Source organism: Euphorbia lathyris, chromosome 5 (genome assembly GCF_963576675.1).
Source record: "Euphorbia lathyris chromosome 5, ddEupLath1.1, whole genome shotgun sequence".
Lineage (NCBI taxonomy): Eukaryota > Viridiplantae > Streptophyta > Magnoliopsida > Malpighiales > Euphorbiaceae > Euphorbia > Euphorbia lathyris.
Genome location: NC_088914.1, coordinates 83003276 through 83028699, shown reverse-complemented (window position 1 = coordinate 83028699; position 25424 = coordinate 83003276). Strand labels below are relative to the sequence as shown.

Sequence of the window (25424 nt, the reverse complement as noted above, 5' to 3'; positions counted from 1 at the left end):
TTATGGAGTTAAGAGGGTAAATAAGATCATAAGTGGTGAGAAATGCCACTTTTATGGAGTTAATGGGGTAAATAGAATATTCGATGAGTTGAGAAGGGGTAAAATAACAAATTTGGACAAGTTAAAGGGGGTAAGAGATACCATTTTTATGGAGTTAAGAGAGTAAATAGGACATTCGATGAGTTGGAGGGGTAAAATGACCAATTTGGATAAGTTAAAAGGGCAGGAGAAGCATTAAGCCTAAAATCTATTCTAAACTAAGAGAGAAATACCGTTTCTAGAGGGGTCCCAAAAAGGTGAGATTACCTTACCTTATGAAGTGGAAGCCCATAGCCCCGATGTATGGGCCAATAGCCTCATGCCCTCCAATGTTTTCGTCTTGTACACGCAGAGCTGTCTTAAATACTTTTAGAACCCTGTGCTAAATGAAAAAAAGAAAGGAGTCCTATTCATTAAAAAAAATTAATACTTTCATATAATAATAATGTTTCTACAAAATGAAACACCAAAATACTTTAAACTTGATTTTTAGCATTATAAATATAATAAAATAATTAAATTAGATATTGTATAATAACAATAAAAAAATTGGGTCTCTTAAAACTCGTAGAGCGTTAATTTTGATAAATTAATTTTTCACATAATAATTAATAACAATAATTTATTTAGATTTATATAATAAAAAATCGGATCCTTTTAAATTTAGACCCATGTGCGGGAGAGCTCTTTGTACACTCTTCTCCTACTCCTCTATGTACAACATTTAATGTTTTTGGGTTCCCTACCTCCTTTTTTTTTTCTGGGAGGTCTTCCAGGACTTAAAGCTTCCTCCTAGCTGGATTATACCGGTGTTTGTCATGCAGATGGCGGTTTTTACTAGTATTGTTGTAAAAAGGGTTACAGACTCAATGTCCCTATTTTCAAGAAGTTCTTCCAGCTAGCCAAGATCCGAGATCTAGTCATGTAAGTTGGAAGACCCAGAAGTCAAAGTTCCTTGAAAATGATATCAACAAGGTCTAATAGTGGAGCGACATGTCCAAAATTCTAAATTTTTTTTTTCATTTTAAGTCCTCTCTAAATTCAAAATTCTATTTTTTTTTTTTGTATTTTAAGCTCTCTCTAAATCCAAATTCTTTTTTTTACTTGTCTAAATCCGTTTTTTTTTTCTATTAGACACAATTTTTTTACATGTTAAAAACATTAAACACAATGTGGCTTAATTTTGAGAAGTTTTACATTGGTTCTTGACCACTCAAATTATAACACGTATATACATATATATACAAAATTTTTTTGAACAAGTTCGATTTAGCAAAAAAAAAAAATTTACACGCGCATGTGTAATATCGGTCCCCCCACTGACCAATCCTGTATTCGCATATGTAATTTTTACTTATTACTTTCTACAAGAAAAATGACATAAAATTTTCTAAAACTAGACTTAAAAAAAAAAGAAAAAAACATTCCAAAGATGAACATCCTAAATATGAAAAAATCCTAATTAACTCAACATTAAACAATTGGAAATGAACAATCCATGGCAATTCCACATAAACCTTCTTTATCACTCACACCTCTCTCCATCCTTACATAACCTTCTTCTCCCCAATCTTCCCCCCACGAATTTTTCACAATCCAATACTTTTTTCCACCATTAGTAACTCCATATCCAACTATTGTAACTCCATGATCTACACGAGTTCCGCACTCTCCGGTAAAAACGCCACTCGAATAGAATTGGAACGACATTCCGCGCGCTTCAATAGCGACGGAAATTGGCTGTTTAGCGACGGCTTTTAGTAACGCGGACTCATTGTTCCTCGGAACGAGTCCGTAACCGAGGATGATTGCGTTAGTGATCTTGTTTTTGGGCTTGCAATAGCCGTCTTTTCCGTTGTAAGGGTAATTGGATTCGGTTGTGAGACCTTGGTTCTTTTTGATGAAAGTGAAAGCTTCTTCCATGGCTCCTCCTTCGCAACCAGAATCTCTTTTGTCGCAATCTATTAGTTGTTGTTCTGATAGAGTTACTAGTTTTCCTGTTTTTATTTTTGTGATTCCTTCGGTTGCTGCTACTGCTGAGAATGCCCAACAACCTCCTGCAAAACCACAAAACATATGATTAGGTTAAGTTTAAGGGGTGTTTTTTCAGAACAGCCTTTAGTGTTTCAGTCTAAACTGCATAATAAAGCTGCTTCATTTTGCCCGACGTGAAAAGCGTAAACATATTTAAGACTCAAGGGTTTGAACCTATGACGTTTTACAACAAAACAAGTCTTTTAACCAACTCAACCAACACATTAATATACGAAAATTAGGGGAGGCTATGAACCACCGGACACATATTACTCAAGGGTGGAGCCGGCGGCCGGGGGTGTGCAGAGCCCCCAGCTCTGGGCTAGATCCGCCCCTGCTTAAGCTTATACAACATCAGCTTCTAGCTTCGTTTTCTTTTTTATAAAAACAGTGGTATTTTGAAGCTTTTTACGATCTTAGTTTCATTCAAAACATAAGACATAGAATGTAGGTCATCGATCAGGCTCGTGCCGAATCCAATGGGTTTTTGTGTAAAAATACTCAGATCAAGTCAAGTTCAGTCCACTATTAATTTAGGTGGGCTACAGTTAGATTTGACTTGTGCTCTACAAAATTACAACTAAGTCATATCATCAAACTTAATTCTTAATATATCAGTATTCTCTACATATTATAATTTTACACTATAATTTAAAAAATTTAGACTTAAATTCATAAATCATAAACCTTAGAAAATATATTCTAAACTTCTAATTTATAAATTTTAATCTTTAAAATATATTAAAAATACTAATTTTACTAGTTTGACATAATCCAAAATTATGATTTGATATAGTTGTAAATAATTTTTAAAAGATGAATTTCTCTCTAATTTTCCCTAAAAATTAAGTGTCAAGCCCAATCCAAATAAATCCACTTAAAAGGGATATATGTTTTCTAATGAAAAAAATAAAAATTTACACTTAAAAATAAATATTTAATATAGTTTTTATAAATATAATAATTAATATTAATAGGACTTACAAATTGAACCTTTTTATTTATATAAATCACAAGTTTGCTTTAGAAATAGCCCGGTTTAGTGGATTTGGACCAGAACTAATGTTAATTTTTATTATCTAAACCTAACCCATTAGATGTGGGTTAGGATGGGCCAAACATATCTCTAGCCCCGTGAAAGAGGTGGCACTTAAAAAGGTGGCTTTGGGGTATTAGTGTTACAAATTTGGTGGGGGTGGGGATGGGACTACTCCCCTATCCCGTTCGCATTCTCCGTTACTCAAATTCTATACAACGCTTTTAGTGTAATTTAAAATTTTACCATATAATACAATTTAATATATAAAATATTAATACAGTTGATACAAAAAGAAATGTATCAATCTATCAAATATATAAAAAAAACAAATAAAAATTATGGAAATATAAAATTAAACATCTAAAAGTTCATATAAATCAAAAATTACATTAATCTCCTAAACATAATACCAAATTATATATATTTTTAAGAACCCGTGTGAGAACATGGTGACGATAGAGATTTCCGTGGGGTGGGAGAGAGGTCCTCGTCCCCGTCTAAGGGATTTTTTCCCTCCATCCCCACCCTACGGGAAAAGTAAACGAGGATTCCTCGTTCCTGTTGGAACGAATCTCCTATAGAAATGGGAATCCCCACCCCAATTGCAACCCTAAAAATAATGACTAATTGTAGTGTTATAGAGTGTTTATTATTATTATTTTTTAAATTGGATAATTATAAGCTTAATTATATATGATTTTATACCGAGATGAACCTTAATAGTCTTTAAATTGTGTTAAGAGAGATTTTAGAAAATATAAAAAGCCAAAAGTTTGTTTGTTGCGTTATCTCCGGATTCGAGTGCACGAATTTGGAGACATAGTATGTTAACCTTAGAAAGAGACCCGATTTTTCAAATTGCATCTCGATCTACCGAAAATCGCTTTCAAAACAGTAACTCGTCCATAATATAACCATTCATTCAACAACTATTCTATTCACATAATTTACCTCAAACCGACTAATCAGACCCGAACAAAAAACGAAATACTTACCACACGCGCCTTGATCTTTGACACGAGTAACGGCTCCTTTCTTTCTCCAATCAACACTAATTGGCACCTTAGTGTTATTTCCATACATAAAATCCATATTCCCCATTGAATATTTATGATTCCTTCTATACCCATTGCTTCTCAATCCCTCAAACTCCTCATTACTCATATCAGCAAATTTATTAATCCTTAGCTTATATGGTTTCTTCCCCTCAGCATTGAATGAATCTATGAAGTTCACATTATCCTTAAAAATTTCAAATCTTCGTTCTTTCTCGCCGTACTTCGCGTAAGTTATCTTGTGTTTCGCCAGCCAATGTTCGTATCTTTCGGACATGGATGCTTCTTCTCGAGGAAGCGTCCGGGAAGCAGATGGATTGACATTGATTGCTAGAAATAAGAAAAGGGTAGTCAGTGAAATGTATGTTTTTGAAGACATTGTTTTAGTATTTTTTGAGTGTTGAAGATGTCTGGTTTATATGGTTTGTGTGTTTTATTTTTGTTGCCTGATTGTGTTCCTGATAACTTGGATTTTGAGACACGTGGCTTGCTGTTAGAAAATCATATGTTGTCGGAGTCAGTTGAACTAGTTATAGTGTGTCTTGTTTTTAAGATTTGTGTTGCCGGAAAGAACTGAGATTTAAGATTTTAATTTGACTCTTTCTAAGTTGTATTTGATCTTGTTATTACATGTTTATTTACTACATAACATATCCAATGCTTTCGCCTAAATTCTCTCTAGTTTATCTACCCTTTAAATTTTAAAGGCTTAATGCTTCTCCACCCGGCTTAACTTGTTCAAATTGGTCATTTTACCTCTCCAACTCATCGAATGTCCTATTTACCCCCTTAACTCTATAAAAATGGTATCTCTCACCCCTTGACTTGTCCAAATTTATCATTTTTACTCATTCTCAACTCATCGAATATCCCATTTACCCTCTTAACTCCATAAAAATGGTATTTCTTATCCCTTTATAGTAGTAAAAAAAGTTGAAAAGAGAAAGAATGAATAAAAAATACAAACAACAAGAACATTAATATAAACAAGTTAAATACATTATATGTAGGGATAATGTACTAAAATAGGCCTATGATTTTTAGGAAAGTATCAATTTAGGTTACACTTACAAAATAGCATAAATATAGGTTTAACGTTTAAAAAAAGTTATCAATTTAGGCTTTGATAACGAATTGTAAGGGGGCGAAAAATACCACTTTTATGGAGTTAAGGGGGTAAATAGAACATTCTATAAGTTGAGGGGATAAATGGACAAGTTGAGAGAGTGAGAAATACCATTTTTATGGAGTTAAGGAGTAAATAGGACATTCGATGTGTTGAGGGGGTAAAATGATCAATTTGGACAAGTTAAGGGGGCTGGGGAAGCATTAGGCCAATTTTAAAATACACTCAGAACACATTAAAAAATTTAATTTATAAATAAAGATAGAATTAAGTTTGTATGGAAGTTCTATTTTTAATTGCGTAACATGTCAAGAGTCTGTTTATTTTAACTGCTCCTGTTTGTTGTTATGAATAGACAGCAAATATTAGTTTTGTCTCAAAAGCAGTTGTTTCGAATTTTTACCAAACTTTTTTTTTGTCTCATGTTTAGACTTAAAATGCAAAAAGCAGTTCTGAAAAATGAAAACAAACGGGCAATAAATCGCATATAAAATACACAAATTAATGACGATTAATGACGTAACACTACGTACAATTTATCGATTTTTAAGTAGTGGAGCCAATTTTTTTTTTTATCTATGGGGATGTAAAAACTAACTTTTTCTGAAGACCGATAGCTGAAGGTCAACATATAATCAGTTGTTCTATGTCACACCAATAATTCTTTCTCATTCTGATTTTTTTATGGATCTTGGTTCGCACTTTATGGTATTTCCACGCAATTGACGGTTATCCTAGAGGAAAGGAAGGAACTTCTAATCGAACACTAACGTTCAGAATAGAAAAAACTATAAATAAGATCTTCAGCCAACTATAAATAAGATCTTCAGCCAATACCGATTCATGAAGATCAAATAAAGTCAATGAAATTGTTTTTGTACTGACAAAACCGGCTCATAGGCTTGACTATTACTGATGGTCAAACATTAGCGGCTAATAGACAACATGTTCGCTATGACATATTAGCTTGTCTTAAAAAGATTCCACCTGAAGTTGACAAGAGTTCGGTCTGAACTAAGGCATTAGATGAAAGCTGTCCAATTTTACCATTCAAGGAAGGGATTCGACTTAGACCCGACATAATTTTATTGAAATTAAATGTGAAGTTCATTGATTTTGTTAAAGGAACACAAATTTTTATAATGGGAATCACTTCCTCATCTTCTTTAGTCCGCCACACCTTCTCGAGCTCATATCGACACTGCACACAATTTGATTCCCAGGTGAGGTTGGTTTCAATATAATGGAACATTGAGGAAATGGAGATTGCTTCTGCATTTTAAATGGAAATCAGAACTAGGGGTAATTGGATTGTTCACAATGCTAACTTTAGGAAGAAATCAACCATCTTCTTCCGGAGCATATCAACCGAACATAAAGAACGTATACGTATGCCTAATTGCGGAAAGAACTATTGAACTCATGAAGGCACCGGTAACATACCTGCCTCAAGCCAAAGCAAGAAAAGCTGCTCGTAGCTAACCTACTACAGAAGCGAAAGCATCGTCCGGATTGCAGCCAGTGGTGTTTGCCTGGAGTTCCTGAAACATGAAACATGTGCAGCCATTGCATCTCAAAGCTCAGAAAGACATCAGATACGGTCGTTCATCGGATACCGTGGTTCCAGTTTATTTTCCAGTGCTTGGATTAATGAATCTTTTAGATTCATAAGTTGGAAAGTTCTCTTCCCAACCCATACTAATCCTTTCATTAGTGTTAAGAGGAGCCAATATAGAACAATGGACAAAAGACATAAGAGAGGTAACATCATATTTCCCGAGTAAGTTGAATCATATTCGTGTTCCCATACATCAGGGAAACAACATTTATATAAATAATCAGTTAATCCATAACTCAGGAACATGTATTTATATATATATCCCATTTGTGTTTGCCATTTTACCGGATCAATTCCAACAAGACTTCCGTTGGAAGAGTCGTAAACCGAGTATTATTAACAGCCATCATCTGCAAGGGGTAAGGCTGCAAATGAAGGCGAATTGGGTTCTCTATTTACAGAAACTTATTTTACAAGCATCTAAAGAAGCTCCCATTCAGCTTCACAGATATCTGCAGTTTGGGATCTCTTTCCATCTTTCATTGTAAGACTCGGGATTGAAGTACTGCCACACTCTTCTTTCTTCGGGTTTGAATCCCCGGCAGGCCACAGCGCTAGCTGTTCATACTCGTGTTTCCTTGTTGAGCTTTTTCTTGGAGAGAAAACATCACGAATCTTTTTCTGAAAACGAATTTCCGTAAACACATTTACTACATTCACTAATTTAAGTGGAAAATGAGTGAAAGAGAGTACCTGATAAGACTTGCTTTTTCCTTCACAGCAAGGAACAAACCGAAAATCATCTCTATTCACTACGATACATGATTCCTCGAGCTTCGGTTTGTCAATTTGTTGAATGACTTCCATGTCACTTACAAAAGATGTATCAACCTCATTTACATCTGTACTCCAACCATCTGACCTTGCTACAATAATAAGTATAAAAAAAGAGCAAAAGATGTTTAAAATCAGCACAAACATCAATAGAGAAAGAAAGCACTAGATCATAAGTGTTAAAAGATGAACAAAAATGATGACATGGACAAGCTTAACTACATCATTGACTCACTCTTTTTATTCATGCCATCATAAATTATAGTCAAATACTTATACCTTCGTTGTTTCGTAAATTTTTCAACAGATTTTTGTTGATTTAGACTTGAATGTTACAATGATGTAAAGTTCAAGGATTTTGATGTCAATAAATGCTATTTAGGGGTCATAACGTTAGTAGCAAAAGTTCAGGGGACATGAGTGTAATTTCCGCTCCAAGAATTTGATTTCAAAGTGTAAATTGAATATCAAAATCTCAAAGATTACGATAAATTGTAGATATAAAAGTTCAGAGAAACCAAACTTGAAGACATCATTTTGCATAACTTCTACTAAAACAAAGTTGAAAGTAGGATAGACAATGGAAGAACCAACAGGCAGAAGTGTGCTTCTAGACACAGCCAGAAGGTGAGCACAGGCTAAAATTCTGTCCAACATATGTTGCACGAAACTCTTCTTCATTAGTGTTTCCGTGTTTCCGTTTCTGTTTCCATTACCGTTTCCTAGCTAAATTTTCTTTAAAATAATGTTTCCCGGTATCCGATTCTGTTTCTGTTTCAGTTTGAGTTTCCGTGCAACATAACTACATTGGTTTAGGTTGAATTCAACACAAATATTAGCCTGTCTGACAACACTCTTCGATTTGACCACTAAACGACAATTTTCTACTCAATTTTATACGAGATATTCATCAAGCCAGGAAAAAGTTCATCGTTAAAACATAGTACCGCCAGGAATGTTAATCTCAACTATTTGCATTACCAATGCAACATGTGAACGCATACATATTCTGAAGACCTTGTCTCTATCAGTATCAGGTTTCCAACGGCCTGCTCGAGAGGTTTTATCCAGTAATTTGAGTTCAACGCGATGGATGATTTAGTACAACAACAATGACCGATGTTTACTTTAGGAAAATTAGAAAACAGAAGCACACCAAGAAGTAACTTTAACTAAGGGGGGCTGTTTTTCATAAACTGCAGGCAGCTACTACTATCACCAGTTTAGAAGTAGCTAATTGAAAATTCTGCATTTTGTAGGTTCTAAGCGTTTAGTACCTAGGAGGGTTGAGCTTATCATAAGTAAAACGGCCAGATATGCATATTGGGACAATTAGCCAAAATGAGCATGTAGAAAAGCTTACAAACCTGGCGAAATGAGAATGTGGAAGACCTCGAAAACTTGGCCAATGGTTCGTAGAAATATGGTTATTAATTTTCATATCATACTTCTCATTATTAGAGTCACTACACAATTTTATTATTGTCATATCATGCTCTATATAGGTCATAGTCAGAATGCAAGAGCTATATGTTAAGTCCTGGAAATTCCCCGCCCGTGCAGGATGAAAGAGCCTTTAACTCACATGCAGGTACACACTAACCCTGTGACATATAGCTCCTAACTAACAACAATAAATTTCCTCAAAAACTAGACAATCCAGCAGAACACATTAAGCAAGTAAATAAATACAGACCATAAGCAAATCTATCATGTCCATGGCTATGCAAGCACAGGTATATGCGGAAAAGCCTAGAATGAAATCAGAAAATAAAATACGAATGAAGTAACAGATAATGAATTTCTTATCCTTCAAAACATAGATGATACGGTATTAAGTCATTTGGGCTTTTGCCAGAAAGTCCTATTATGATCCGAAGACCTCAGATGGGCCTAAGCCAGTTCAGGCTTGTTATGATGGTTAGTCTTGGCCGAAGCTTGACCAAGGTCAAGGCTTCGGGCACCTTGAGTAACCGAAGGCTGTCTTCAGAGAAGTGTTTGGAAACACGTGGACCAATCAGCATGCTGGATTCCAAACACAGGCTCCTCATTTTCAGAAATACAATGGCACGAAAAGATAGGGTCCAAAGACCTATCATGAGCTGCCACATGTCCAAATGCACTATATTTTATCTATAAATAGCAGAGGTATTGGAGGATCCCAGGTATCTTAACTCTACTTCTCATAACTTCATTTCTCTAATTATGTTAGCCTGATATTATCAACAATATCACTCACTTTAGCATCGGAGAGGGTTCGCCGGAACTCCAGCCCCTTTTCTGACGTCTGTTGTGGTTTCAGGTGACCAGAAGATTGATCAAGAGTCATTTATCAAGAATTACCATAACAATAGAGATCACATATAAAGAAATACTCTCTTTTGATACAGAAGATACAGAATAGCATTTAGGTCTCCAAGAGAGAAAAATATGCCTTTAAGAACTGTGTGTGCAGAACTTATTCATCATTGATAGTGCAGATTTCGTGCAATTTCAGACCCCAACATGTGGACTCCAGGTTAAACTGAATTAAGCTGTCATGGCGTTTTAGGTACATGACAGTAGATGACTTTGCAGTTAGGATTAAGCAACGATTGATAATTTGGAAGAATAAGGGTCTCAACAGAAATTATCAATGCACATGAATATGGATTTGTTAATCTCATCAAACATGTCAACATATAAGGTACCTGAATCGAACAGAAAATCCTCCCCGCAAGCAATTTCATCACTCAGTACTTGCCAATTTGTGCAGGATTCAACAGGAGATATCACCCCATCATTCATACAAATACTTGTAGCTGCCAAATCAGAAGTCAGTTTAGATAATTCAGCACTGTTAAGAAAAAATACAAATTAAAGCAATGAAAAGTAGCAAATAGTCACCATTTGCTTCCACCAATGAGGCACCGCCCGAGGAAGCTCTCATATCCATTTCAGCTAAATCAACTACATCAGATGCTGGTTCATCTGATGGAATATCAGCACCTTGTTTGCTTACAATTTCAGTCTCATTTTGCCTTTCTTCAATTAAGTCAGTCCCCATCTCCCCAGCAAGCCTTGTAGTTATAATTTTAGCTTCCTGATGAAATGAGTTGTGATTTTCATTTGAAAGTTGACCGAAAGGAGTGTCAATTCTTGATATCTCATTTGATTTTCTAGATAGACACCCTTCAATACTCTGCCTTGAGGCTCCTGGAGTAGAGTTTCCAAGATGGTTTTCATTTGAAGGTTCACAGAATGAAGACCCCCTATTCATATCCTTATCCGAACAGGTAACAGCTCCTGATTGTTCGTTCAGCGACGCACTCTCCGTTTTAGAGTTTTTCCTGGTACGGAGATTTGATTTTTTAGACAGACTTTCTTTATTATGTTTTCTCAAGGCTCCTCCAGTGAAATCTTCCTGAGCTAGTGGGAACAGATTATCCACATGACTAAGTCTCTCGAAAGGAGGAGCATAATCTGAATTCTCATTAGTAGTCTTTTTTTGGTTCTCGGTGAACTTCTTTACATCACCAACTTTTGCTTGCTTTTCCTTCATACCTATCTTTGGCTTCATATAGATCCCGACGTCACCGTAAAAATCCAGAGGCAAGTCAGAGTCTGCACCTTTCGCAGCATCCATTGAAGATGGAGGAATCAAATCTTGCATTACATCTGAGTAGAACCTTTTGACACTAGAACCAACAGTCTGCACCTGATTCTCTACATATTTAACTGTGTCCTGCCCAAAGAAATTACGCAAAAACGACACAAGTTACAGAATAGAACTACAAATTTCAGAAGCTACTATCTTAGTAATATAAACAATTGACTGAAGGCAATGCATTGATGTTTCTAGCTGCGGTAATTAGCTGCCAACTCGGGAGACCCCTTTGAGTCCTCTTAGAAGATTGAAGAACTTTGGAACAGCATAATGTCAAAATTGCCAAAAGGACTCACCTGGTACATAATTTCTTCAACCTCCAAGCACATAGCTTCAAACTTATGGTAAAAATTACCAACCCATGATATACCCTTCAGATCCATATTGATCTTCGTTCGACCTTGGACACAGAAGTGTTCAGCTTATTCTCCTTCACTTTTTAAAAATATGGTCAAAATTCTTCAAGTTTCTACTTATCTGCAGGTAGTAAACAAAAAAAAGTAGGCAAAATCAGAGAAGAGAAATTCATGTAGCAAGGAAAACTGTAAATTATTAAATGACAAAGAAATGTCGTCCGGAAAAAAGGCACCAGAACAGCCACTTGGATCATTCAGTAAGTAAACTTCATAGGAAACCTTTTCTTTTTTTCTTCATATAATAAACTCAGCTATAATAATTTCACAAGCTATCTAATCATCTAGAGCATAAACTAATGAACGGGCGGACCAGGAAGAAACTATGAAGTTCAATCGGCACACCTACTGAATTTCACCAAAATCGATAGAAGCCTATAAGGCTATATAACACAAATATAAATAAGATCATCCTTGAATGTAAACAATAGTTACAATTAAGTGCTCGTTTGGTTCTCCTTTTTGTTGTTTTACTCTAAACAATAGATATAAGAGTGTTCGGTTAGGATTGAGAAACAACTAACTATAGCTATTTTGGAAAGAAAATCAGCTAACATCTAACAGCAGAAACAGTTAAACCAAACCGACCCTAAAGACCGAAATCACCAGAAACTATGGTGTCATATGAAAGAGTATCCCCCATACTGCTAATACAAAAACTGCAAGCACAGAAGAGGCACTTTGCTCCACAACTTCTATCGTTTTTTCTACTCGAAAATAAGAAGATCCATATCCGGAACATACTATACACCTTTTTACACTGAAAATGGAACACTTGGATACATTGGAAGTGTCTAACAACCTGCAATTTACTGAAGATGTTCATGCAAATAACTTCAAAAGGTTATGCCCAAAGCTAAGCCAAAAAAGGTAGATTCTAACACTGAAAATAGTTATTAGGCAACAAGTCATACAACAAAAATGGATAGATGATGGTGCTCTGATTTGACTAGAGAAGGCGACTGCATACCAACATAAAAAACCAGATTAAACACAAGCAAATTCACTCTATTACAGAACAATAATCCTTAAAGACCACAACTTTTGAAAGTATTTCGGAGCCAATTGAAAACCCTTTGAAGCAATTCATCAAATAATGACTCAACAATCCATCTATTCTAGAATTTCAATCCTCCAATAGAAAGATACCTCAATTGCATATGATCATTAAAAGAAAGTAAAAAGATAACTTTTAACACTACAAAAAAAGCCCAGAAAGAGATAGAAGGAGAAAGAGAATTTATCTTCTATCCAGATAAAAGAACGAAAACAGGAAAACAAAAGTTGCAGAACAAATTGATGAAAGGAAAGCTACGATCATCAAAAACATTTACAATTAAGAAGATCAAATAGAAAAACCCTTTTCTGTAACCCCAAAAAAGAGCTCGAAAAAACAAAAGAAGCTGAAGAACTCACATACAGTCAGATTATCCAGGAGCTGAAAAAACCATTGATGAGTCAGATAATCTAAAGCTCAATTTTAAATTCTAGAGGGGCCGAAAGATTACCAGGTGTTTTAATTAGTTTAATCTGTACTTACATAACCGAGAGGCGTGGTGTGAAGCCGCTGCCTGTTTGACACGTAAGAGGAAAATCAAGAAATATTAGAGAGAGAGAAAACAAAAGAAGAAAGAAAGAAGGAAGAAGATGAAATGGGTCCCACACAAGTCTTAATGGATGGGTCCCTCAGGTTGTCATGCCTTATGTTATGCGGCGTACTATGAAGCTGACTAAAAGACTCCCTCCGCCCGGAGTAATATTGTCGGAAATTATAAAATATCAATGCTTAAATTTGAAGTTAAAAAAACTAAAAAGTAATAACAATGAAATTTAAAAAAAAATTGATTTTAAAATTTAAACATTAATTGATTATATATAATTATAAAATAATTTATATTTAATTCATAACCTAAAATTATTAAAAAGTGAGTTATTATAAAAAAAATTAATGATCAGATGTTCAATATAATAAAACATGTTATGTAGATATAAATTGAGAATTAAGTGTTCGAAATATAAATAGATTAATTCATTTATGAAATATACATATTTAAAACGAGTTAACCTATTTGATTCGTTTATAACATAAAATAAATGGGTCATTGGACAAGTTTAATACATTTAATTTTGTTTACTATATTTATTTTATTATAGTAATGTCTATTAATCATATTTACTTTACTTATTTTTTATTTAATTTGATTTGTTACTTTTGTTAATTTTGCATATTATGTCAAATCAAATATTATTAGTTAATCATGGAGTGATGTTTCACTCAATTATTAAACAACTTGAGTTTATATATATAGTGTAAAATCATATAAAAAAATGTAATTGTATCGTATTCGTATAATGTGTCATTAATATCGCTTGACATGATATAAATCCAATACACAAATACGAATTGCCACCCCAAATTGGTACCGATTATAACTTGTCGACTATTAAGTAATATACTTAAATTTATAACCACCCTCATTTTCAAAACTAGATAATAATATATATTATATCAAATGAAGTATATAAACATAAAACTATGTAATTTTGTAATATCCATAAGTAAATAATTATAGACTTTTTTTATAAATAAACTATATGCTTTACACTGTTAAAAAACAGTAAATATAAAAATTTCACCAAAAATGTTAATTTTTAAGTGGGATACAACAAAAATTCTTCAATTGTTTAATTACTAGTACAAAAGTCAAAAGAAAATTGAAATGAATTAATTCACCAAACCTTATATGGAATTTTTTCTATTTGTAATGATTTCATGGCTTAATAGAAATTTTATTTTCTTATATAAATTAATCAATTTGATTCTCGTTCGACTTCTGTTAAATAATATCCATTACGTATACTAAAATTTAAACCAAAGTTTTGTTTTTAAAATATATCAGTTTTGTGCACATGAAATCTAAAAATAATAGAAATTTAAAGTTATTTAAGGAAGAATAATAGAAATCTTAAAGTAAAGCTTTGATGGATTTGCTTGCAAGAAAGTTTTTTTGAAATTGTTCATCTTCTTCATTCTTTATCTTTAGTATATAGTTTTGGGATTGTTAGTTATCCAAAAAGGTTTCTTTTTGTGGGTAGGTATAACAATAACTTGTTTGTATTTTTCTTTTAATTAATCTTAAAAATAAGAAAGAAGTTTATAATGTTTTGGCATATCTATATCTATGAAACTGGTCTAAAGAAAGCATTACCATTGAGGCATTCTTCTTTCTTAGTTACCTAAAATGAAAGAAAAAAAAAAGGAAGGTCAAAGTATTTCTGAGATTCAAGTCTCAATGTTTCAATCCTTGGACAAAATAAAATAAAAAAATTCCAACCACAACTTGTAAAACCCGCTAGCCGCTAATCGGGTGGACATAGCCTTCAAAAATTAATCGGGAATTAGTTGAATTTGTATTTATTAATAAACAAATTATTATATAAATAAAATTAAAAATATGTATTATACTATTTAAAAATAATAATATAAAATGATTTAATATCAAAATACGTATATGATTTGTCAAAAAAAAAATGTCAACATCAACGTTGCAATAATTCGGGGGTAATACAACAAAAATGTCAAAAAAATGTCCAAGCGGCTACGCTCAGGAGTAATACAACAACAACAACAACAAAGCCTTAGTCCCGAAATGATTCGGGGTCGGCTTCAGGAGTAATAAAAAAAATAAAAAAAATAAAAGGCTAATCGGAGAACATCGGAACGAGTTCTCGGTTTTGAGCACCTAGGCAGTCCAGACGGCCCTTTTTTGGAAAACTGTAGGAAATACTAAAATTTTAGTCTCAACATTTCAAACCAGGAGCAATGATATTACCTCGGCCCAAAATTGCAACGTATTGAAAACGTTGAGCACAACGTAAAGGGTATATCTATACTTTCCAAAAAAACGTTAGAAACAAATTTGGAGTTTATCCCCATCTCAATTTAGCATATTTATAGTTAATTTAGAACACAAAACTTCATTGACAAAAATAAACATAAACATCTTTGATCAAAACATTGGAAACAAATGGAAAGAAAATATCAGCAACTAGAAACAGAGGAAAAAAAAATGTAAACCAATCTTAGCAGCAGATTTCATTATCCAATGCAAATCAAAAAACAGTGTAGATATGTACCAGCTATTTTACATCACCATGATCATCAAAACATGTTTTTGTGCTTCATAAATCAGCCGGCTGCTTGAAAATCGCCAAAGTCCTCATCCGGTATAGCCTGTACGCTCTTATTTGCAGAAGAAACTTGCTCTTTGGCGTCTTCCTTTGCAGGGCTGGGAGACTCATCTTCAGAAGCTCCGTCGAGGGACATTTTCGGTGGCAAGCTTGACGGAGAAGTTTGTGGAGAACTGAGAGGAGAAGTGACGGGCGACGATGGTAATGGAGGCGGAGGAAGTGGTTTGATACTGAGGATAGGTTCTTTTTTATCACTCTTCTCCTCTAACGACAGCTTACTTAGTTCGGACATCTTAGGCTTCACACATCCAGTAATGTTCTGTTGAAATCACAAAATGGAAAGATTATTTATTCAATTATTAGGATGTATAGGTACCTACAAAAACCGAAAATTGCAAACGAGGCATACGTTATTCAGTTGAAGCACAAGCGTCTCTCCTTCCTTCAAGCTGTAATCAGTTGCGGATGTGTTCTGAAACTGCTGTTCCATCTCTTCAGCAGTTCTTTTCTTGTCCAGATATCTATAACAAAGACATAATACAAGGTCATAAATCATATAACTATGAAGGGGTGACAATTTCGGGTTTCGTATTAAAATCGTTTTATATTATATATATGTTTCATATGGTTTATGATATAAATGCTAGAAAAATGATAATCATGTCGCATCAGTCGGGATGTTTCTGTAAATTGTGTTTCAGTCTGCAATTTACAATGACAAAAGTTATAGAAACTTAATAAGTTATCAGCAATACAAACTACAAAAACTTGCAGAATATATACTAGGGAATGAAGACATGTATGTCGGAAATTACTTTATGTGATCGTGAAGGGCTGCCTGAAAGTCATAGGCTTCAGTTCTTTCCCGAAATCCTATCCCAATAAATGCATGTCGAAGGCGACCATCTGCATGAATTCCAATCAATAAAATGTCAACTTAAAAACTGTAGCTGTAAATAAAAAGAGAGGGCAGGAAGGAAAAAAGTGAGATAAAAAAAAGGGTGGCCCCGTGCACCACGCGTCCCCGCTAAGGGGGTCCGGGGAGGGGTCCCACCACAAGGGTGTATTATTGGGGGCAAGCCTTCTCCTGCCAATTTTTTGGCAAGAGGCCGCTCCCAAGGCTCGAACCCGTGACCTCTTGGTCACACGACAACAACGTTTACCGTTGCGCCAAGGCTCGCCCTCGGAAAAAGTGAGATAACTCAAAAAAAAAAAAAAAAAAAAAAAAAAACAACAATGCCATATTTGCAATGCCGAAAAAAATTTATAGAAAAGAACAGTAACAGAGAGTTTCTAAAGTAGCATAAAGCAGCTAATATATATCCCATACATGGAACTTTTGGAATAGATATATTTAAAGGGAGTCGAACACGAAGAAATGTGAATCATAACCGAAGTTTACATTTAAAGCTTATCCGCATCAAAGAATTTTCCAAGTGATAATATATCCGAATATTATCTTCTGGTTTCTAAAGAAAGTCAAGCTGGACCTTTTTATATAGGTCAGGTATATCAAACGGGATCTTTATATAGGCTGGACGTATTAGACCAGCAGTCGTAATCCAGCTCCTATTTGGATAGGGATTCTTATTCCATCAAATCAATGATGCGGTATGACCTTCCATAACAGGAGTTCCTCCTTAATTAGGAGTTCATATACAAGTTTATATTTATTATCGAAGTATGTATACTGTCTTTTAAGTAAATCTGAAAATGACAAGTTCTTCCGTTTATAGAAGATCAAAGAAATAAAAGTTAAAACCATCAATTTTTTTCTTGCTTGGAAATGATATTTTGCAATTCGTTGATCATGATAACAACTAGTTCTGGCCTATAACAAAAACAGAAGAGACAACAATATTAGGCAGTGGAAATAAAAAAAAAAAAAGCACAGGCTATCAAATAAGAAAGTAAGAAAAGGGGAAAAGAAGAAGGGCGAGGAGAAAATGCAGCTTATAGTCTCGTTTTTCGTACAAAGAATCCTAAGCTATAGAAAGGACGTACCAAAACATCTTAAAAACAGAATTGTTAGCCTTAATACAAAACCGAAAACAAGAGACATGGCAGCTCACCAATGTTTTCCTCTACTCGCAGAACAAAGTATCTGCAAAAGAAAGTACTTTCATTTAGATATCCTAGAGAGACCATGTTTATAGGCACGAAAAGCTAACAAACAATGTTAGATATAGTACGGACTTTATGCTTATTTCGTGTGCTAACAACTCAAGAAACAATCAATAACATAAATAGCACAGCAAAAATGAACCTCATCTTCAATGAGAAATAGACTTGACCTGCTGCTGTCAATTACAGTTTCTACCGGATGTGGCTCGCCATTTCTCAAAAACGCCCTGGCATACAATTCACCTACGTAGGAGAAATCAAACCATTTCAGAAAAAAACTACTCTATAGGGAAGATGCTTCATACTATTTTCGAATTTAAAGACTTTCAAAGTCACTTTTTCTAACCAGTGGTTTTGTCTTCAAGTCTGATAATGCACTCTTCGTCTTTGTTAATGACTTTCAGTGTCCCCTCCCATGCCCATTTGTTCACATCCCATTCATCAGCCCTAAAAGAGATTTCAAAGATATAAATGCCGATAACAAATTGAAATTTAAGCCATTAACACAACCATCAGAGTCGATGCGCAAAAAGACTAGTATGCATTATTATGCAACCAAACCAAGTTTGTAGAATATATTTTGAAAACGTAGCTCTAGAGGATAAATGTTGTATTTGATGAAAGACGAACAGGTGAGTGCAAAGGGTTTTGTCGAGATCCAGGTTTCACCGAATATATAAATGGAACCTAACCATATATAGCCCCAATATATGTGAAGTCATCTTAGGATGGCAATTCAAATGTTAACATGTATGTAGTGCCCGTTTGGTTTTACTTTCTATAGCTCCTTTTTTCTGTTTTGTGTTTGGTTAGGATTGAGAAACAGCTACCAATGGTTATTTTGGAAGGAAAATCAGTTAATATCTACCAGCAAACAGCTAACGGCAAAATATGAAAAACATCAACTGAACCAAACAAGCCCGTTCGAAATCACACTCTTTGTTTACCCGGTAGTTTGTCTTGAAAGTGTATCTTTGTTACCTTTCCAATTCCCAACACAGAAGCGGAAGAGGATATGATTGGAATGAGTTGAACTTATGTACCGAATTTACCTTTAAATGGTTAAGTCTTCCATGAACCCCTTAATTGATTGATAGCCATGATTGAAGTCAAACATTAAGGGGTTTATCTAAATAATTTTCGAGAAACAAGAGGATCTTGCCATTATGAATAAAGAATAACCTCAACACAACGCACAAACAGAGAACAAAATCAGAAATGCATAAACGAAATTCTTTAGAAAATATGCATAATAAATCACAATAATCCTGTTTAAGAAAATAGAGACAAAACCTGTAAGAAGCTGCACTTTTCCTTGGGGGTATCTGCACAGATAAATAAAATCAGCTATTAAAAGTTGTTTCATTGAACTTGACTTCATAACGAGAAAACTACATCTGCGTAATGTGTTTTAAATCACACATGTAAATTATAATCATTTATGAAAACATTATCAATAAGATCAAAAAAAACATCAACTAAATTGCACTATGTAACACGTAAAAGTAAGAGCATTTGCATATCAAAATATAACCAGTGATCACTTGAAGGCTCTATTACATGGAAACAGAAATAGATACTGAAACTGAAACCGAAATGGAAATGGAAATGGAAATGAAAAACCATATTTGTAAAAACATAGGAAATGAAACTTTGGGAAATATTAAAATAATTGGTTATATCTATAAATTGTTTAAATTTCGAGAATGTATATTCAATATTTCCATATATATACATTAAAAGAATTACATACAGGTGAAAAAAAGACTTTCATTTTGAAAGCTTGTAGAAGATGATTTAGAAAATACTAGGGATTCCATGAACATGTGATTAGCAATGATCCACTTCTTAAAACACATTACATCCTAGGAAATGACTGTTCAATTTCTAAGAAACGAATTTCCGACTTTTAAACTTGATCCGAAATGTTTCATACAAGTTTTCTGAGAGTTTCGGAAGCCGGAACATGAAAAGCTTTAAAATCAAAGCTTCCATACAACATAGTTTTGAAGGAGTGCCCAATTTAGCTAAATTTATAAGAAAATGCCCCAAACATCCGACAAAGATGAATCTGTAACTTCAAGAACCCATTATCAAAACAAGAAATAAAAACCTTATCATAGAGGTTCCTAAACACACCTAAAAGTAACAATTTCAAGCATTTCAGATCAAGCATTTCTATTCCAATAAAATTCAACGAAATGTCATGATTGAACTCTTAAAATTTCCCAGTGCTGCAGTTCCTTCAACTTCCAATTTTAAAATCCCAATCAAATTTCCTAACATCTTGCTCCTAACAATGTATCTCGAATTCAAAGAAAATCAAAAACAAAAAAACTAAAGAAGATCAACAATTATTTCTACCAATGCAAAGAACTCATTCACAAATGTACCAAACGATAATCAGTAAATAAAGATTCAGAGATTGCGAGTGTGTTACCAAGTAAACATAGCATTCCGAGACTTGAAAGAGAACAAGCTCAATCGCATCAGCTGTTTCCGTCTCTTCATCACGCGGTCCCATCTCTTCTTTCTCCATGATCTGAAGAGAAGAAAAAACTTTGGAAACCAAACGGGATCAAAATTCAGAACGAATACGAGAGAAAGGAACTGGCTTTTCTTCACTGAAACATGAATTAGCTGAATTCAATTTCAGAAACTTGGGTGTGATTTAGAGAAGGGGATCAGTTTTTCTTCTTCTCTCTTTTGCTTACCCCCAACAGAATTTAGAGAACTTACAGTGAAAACATAAGATGATCAGCCTGATTAATTTTGAGCCGTTGGATTAGATTACTTTCTCCGAGGCAAAATTCATATTTTAGTCCCTTTAATTGTCTAAATTGTTTTAAATCACGCTTGTACTTTAATTTGAATTTAATTAGGCTATCAACTTTCAATTATTGGTAAATTGGTCAAGATATTAAACCCCTTCAGTAAGTCATCTTCACATCATTTTAAATCAATAATAATAATAACTCTATCCAAAAAAAAAAATTCAACATTTTTAATCAAAATAATAAAATTTTATATTTTTCATTTTTAAGATTTTATAGACTGATAATGTAAAAGCTAATTAAGTCGAAATTGAACTACGAATTTTATTGAAAATTTATACATAAATACGTACACCAAAATATGAAGAAATTTTAGAATATTACATGGTGCATTATATATTAATCTGTGCATTAGATCTCATGTCACTTCATATTAATTTATTAGTCAATTATTTAAATAAAATTATATATGTACATGTTAAAATGTAAAGTTTAAAAATAAATCTTAAAGCCAAAATATTAAGGTAAATTTATTAATTAGATACGATAGTATCTGACGGCTGTGATTGACTTGTTATGGTAGAGTAGAAAAGGTTGAAGGGGTGGGGCTGTGTTGCTTAATTTATAAGGAAGAATAATGTTGGTTTTAAATTAAATGGGGGAAATAGCCAACTCAAATGGGACTTCAGATAAGGTATTTAAATTAAATAAAAATAATTGGGTCAGATAAGGTAGTCCACCTAAGTTTCTTCATTATCGGTTAAGTGACCGTTAGTAAATTATGAAACAATTGTTTTTAGTAGAAAAAACAATTAATATATGATAAACAGATAGGAAATAACAACAGTTGAACGAAAAATCTAATCTGAAAGTCTTTGAAATTTTAATTTTGTACATTCATAATGTATTAATAATCATAGATTACATTTTGGTTCTAACCACAAAATACATTACATTATGGTCCTATTGCAAACACAAGTTCAACCTACAATTCATGGGTGAATTGTATTAATGGTCACTGAAGTTCAGAGTTATTTTCAAAAAGGTCATTAAACTTCATTTTGTTTCAATAAAGTTAATGAACTTTTATTTTATTTTTGTATGAAAAAGTATATTTCATTCTATTAAAAGAAAAAAAAATACAACAAGAAAATAAGTAGTAATAAAACTACACACAAATAGAGATTGTGGCGGGTACAAGATCCACGAAGAAACAAAAAAGAATGCATAGAGTAATAAAGTTATAAAAGTTACAACTAAAACAAAAAAAGACGATAATTCTCATACTTCTCATAAATCCAAATTCGTAGGAAAGCAATTATAAATCAATCTTCATCATTTAGTTTCTTCCGAAAAATCGGATCTGGATCTTTTCTACTGGCTTAACCACATAGAACTAGTAATCTACATCTAAGATATCTAGAGGTGTTGTAATTGCACTCCTAGAGCCTCTTCCCAGGATGGTACTCGGTCACTGAACTCCACTCTAAAAGGGGTGGTACTTCAAGCGGCTCTCCATCTGAAAAGAAGAGATCTAGAGGTATTGGAATTGCACTCCCGGAGTGTCTTCCCGAGCTCCAACATTGTACATTCTTTTACTTAAGTTAGTATAAGCTATAAACCGATGTACATTCTTTTGCTTAAGTTAGTATAAGTTGTAAACGTGACTGAAATAACACCTAATAACACAGTGTGAGTCAACTTACGAAGTTACAACTTAGGCAGATTGTTATGATTTTCAATTTAAGAAAAGTAAGTAAATTGATGATTAAGTGAAATCAATTAACAATCAAAATTAAACTAGCTAGTTAATGTAATTAATTGTCACACACACAAAAAAATGATAGTAAAATACACCAGAACAAACAAATCTCATGCCTCAGAGGATTGAAAATGAAGCAGATTTCTTCATCAAGAATTAGGAACTGTTGCAGTTATAGTACAGTGTCTTGGATCGGTGAGAAGTGATCGTATATTCACGAATCCAGCTTCCTTCATTCTTCCTTCTACATCCGTCGTGTAATATTCGTCTAAAAACGGTTCAGTGCTCTTCATTAATGTAAACAGAACTGGAGACAGTTCCTGTAACAAATGACAACACATTGATATATAACATATGCAAATATCTACAACAAGATGTCCTAAATTAACAGAATAGGAGCCACACCTGAAGGATCTTCGACTTCGGCTGCATTAAGGGGGGGAAATCGGAATTAATGGTCGGGAAGCAGGGAAACATGTAGTTTGTTTGATTGAAAAGTTTCAAAAGAGTTCGATTACCGCTTGATCTGTCAGAGCTATAGTTCCTCCGGGTCTAAGTAAACGGAATGCTTCCCTCAGTATACCAATTATTGCTCTCTCCGGACATTCATGACACTGCATTGTAAAGCATCTCAACTTATCACATAGCAACAGCTTTTTCAAACACAATCTTCAAGCATGGTGTGTATTAAAGCATAAGAAAAAATAAGGTCCTAATGCAGAAGACAATGATTGATCAAAATGTAGCGAGAATTGTCCGAAAAGCTCCAAGAAAGAATGTAGCTGTTAGAGAAAATTCATACCACATACGCAATAGAAACGAGATCATATGATTTGCAGGGCAAGCCGGTGTCTTCCCCATTGGCGTGTATCCATTTTACTGGATTCTCTCTTGGGGATCTCTTCTTTTCCTTGAATTGAGCTACAGCAAGAAAATAAGGAGACAGATCAAGACCCTGCAGCAGTTTTATGGAGGCACAACGAAAATGTGAGGTATCAGAGATGTGAATTTCAATTTCGTCGATTATATTATCGAAGGAAAGTAAAGTTGAACTCACAGTGACATTTGCAGAAGGAAACTTGTCTGCAAGGAACCTTGTGGAAACACCTACAGAGCACCCAATATCTACAATGTCACTTATCAAGGACTTCCCGGAATATTGCAGATGATGTTTTTCAATTGCTTGAAGCCAATTTCCACGCACTATTCGGTTTGCTTCTTCTTCTGAGGAAGCATCAGGTATGGCTCGTCTCACCATTGACATAGTTGCAGGTTCTGCTTCTGCAGCAGCCTGAGTACATTAGGCAAGCAATATGATTGTTGTTGTTTTTCAATTTAGGATTCACAAGAGCAAGAAGAAAATGTAGCACTCAACATAATTTCTACCTAAATCCTACCAGAAATACTCAAGCATTTGAAGTAAGAACTTACAAGCCATGAAAGATTTCCCTCGTCATACGCATGGAAAGGATTGAGATAATCTGCAGAATACAAGGATTGAGATTTCCCTCGCCATTGAAGAAAACATTAACTTATAACCTTGGCTAAGACTAAGAAAGAACAAAGGTTTTGAACTTTCAAAACCACCATAAGAACACAACATTGAAATGCTATTGTTAGGAATTGGTGTTGACAATAACAAGCTTCATAAGCCAAACAAGAAATTAGAAATGCAAACACAAAAACAAGAGATTCACAAGGTTCGACTAATTTTGCCTACAGAAACACATATTCATTAACAGTAAGGAAATCTCATCCTTTATCCAAGTATCTAACTCATATAAAAGTAAATTAGGATTTAAGTGAAGTTTCAATTCCTATTCTAATTAGGAAAACCAAACAAGATAGGGTTCTACTCATACGTTAACAACTACCACAATTTAAAACAAAACCAGAAGCAATATCCCAATAAAGCATGAAATCAAAAGTGTGGACTCATAGTTACAGTACATGAAGTAAATAAGAAAATGAATTTCGAAAATTAGGTCGTAGCAGCAGAAGTTTCAGAGAGCCAATCAGGAACCATGAACAAGCAAAAGAAAACTGAATTAGGAGTTCAATTAGTTGAGAAAATTACAATCAGGATATACAATTGAGGGATTCTGAATACTCTCTATCTCCGTATATACATCAGACTCCAGAATTTCTCTCGACATTTCTCGCCATGGAATGTTATTCTTCTCCGCTGTACTGTTTCAGGAACATTTCAAAATACCCAAATTGAACACACACACACACACTATAAAAACATATGAATCAAACATTAGAATTCTCAATTGAAACCTGATAAGAACTTGTCTGGCACCAAGCTTAAGCAATGCATAGAGTGGTTTGAAGGAAATAAGATCACCAACAAGACGAGAAAGAGGAGTCTCTCCTGCCCATTTGGGCCTTTCTAGCTGTCCCTCTTTATAGGTAGAAGCCATCTTAACAACAACTGAATCTGCTCTCTTTGATCTTGTTTTTCCATGGAAGATTGCCACGGTTTTGCTTGTGGAAAGAAAAGAAAGGTTGTGGGTATGAGCAGACAACGCCATTGAAGCTCAACAGAGTGAGATACTGCCAAGTTTGTGCACCCATATCAAATCTTATCTTCTTTGCACAGATTTCTGATTACATCCATCAAAATTTTCCGATATTTCACTTCCATTTCCTTACTGGTAAATTACATTTTTTATTATTATTATTGCAAAATTAAAGGGTAAATAACACCATAGACTCTGAACTTCACTTAAAAAAGTTATTTAACTTTACATTTTTTAATATAATAACCATTAAATTTAACTATTGTTAGTGACCCGTGACAATCTCTAAAATAAAACATTCTCA

The 25424-nt window shown here is 33.9% G+C and overlaps 3 protein-coding genes across 6 annotated transcripts; all 3 read right to left on the bottom strand.

Annotated features, from left to right (window-relative positions):
* Positions 1 to 1139: 1139 nt before the first annotated feature.
* On the bottom strand, positions 1140 to 4546 carry LOC136229905 (ervatamin-B-like). Its single transcript, XM_066018771.1, has 3 exons — positions 4108 to 4546; positions 1519 to 2096; positions 1140 to 1166 (listed from the first exon to the last, which is right to left on the bottom strand). The coding sequence occupies exons 1-3, from the start codon at positions 4544 to 4546 to the stop codon at positions 1140 to 1142; spliced, it is 1044 nt and encodes a 347-aa protein (XP_065874843.1).
* Positions 4547 to 7039: 2493 nt separating this feature from the next.
* On the bottom strand, positions 7040 to 13417 carry LOC136229270 (uncharacterized). Of its 4 annotated transcripts, none has more exons than XM_066017940.1 (6): positions 13285 to 13417; positions 11628 to 11808; positions 10572 to 11409; positions 10376 to 10486; positions 7605 to 7777; positions 7040 to 7532 (listed from the first exon to the last, which is right to left on the bottom strand). In XM_066017940.1, exons 2-6 carry the CDS (start codon positions 11712 to 11714, stop codon positions 7332 to 7334), a joined length of 1410 nt encoding a protein of 469 aa, XP_065874012.1. In that variant the 5' UTR covers positions 11715 to 11808; positions 13285 to 13417; the 3' UTR covers positions 7040 to 7331. The 4 variants fall into 4 exon arrangements, with proteins under 4 accessions (XP_065874012.1, XP_065874011.1, XP_065874014.1 ...); XM_066017939.1 differs by having other exon boundaries at positions 13161 to 13301; XM_066017942.1 differs by having other exon boundaries at positions 13165 to 13290.
* A 2304-nt stretch (positions 13418 to 15721) lies between these two features.
* On the bottom strand, positions 15722 to 25222 carry LOC136229448 (uncharacterized). Its single transcript, XM_066018243.1, has 15 exons — positions 24879 to 25222; positions 24673 to 24785; positions 24027 to 24076; positions 23653 to 23886; positions 23398 to 23550; positions 23114 to 23209; positions 23001 to 23021; positions 20500 to 20601; positions 19353 to 19384; positions 18406 to 18506; positions 18230 to 18302; positions 18008 to 18039; positions 16751 to 16841; positions 16345 to 16456; positions 15722 to 16254 (listed from the first exon to the last, which is right to left on the bottom strand). The coding sequence occupies exons 1-15, from the start codon at positions 25130 to 25132 to the stop codon at positions 15934 to 15936; spliced, it is 1785 nt and encodes a 594-aa protein (XP_065874315.1). The 5' UTR covers positions 25133 to 25222; the 3' UTR covers positions 15722 to 15933.
* Between the last annotated feature and the right edge of the window lie 202 nt (positions 25223 to 25424).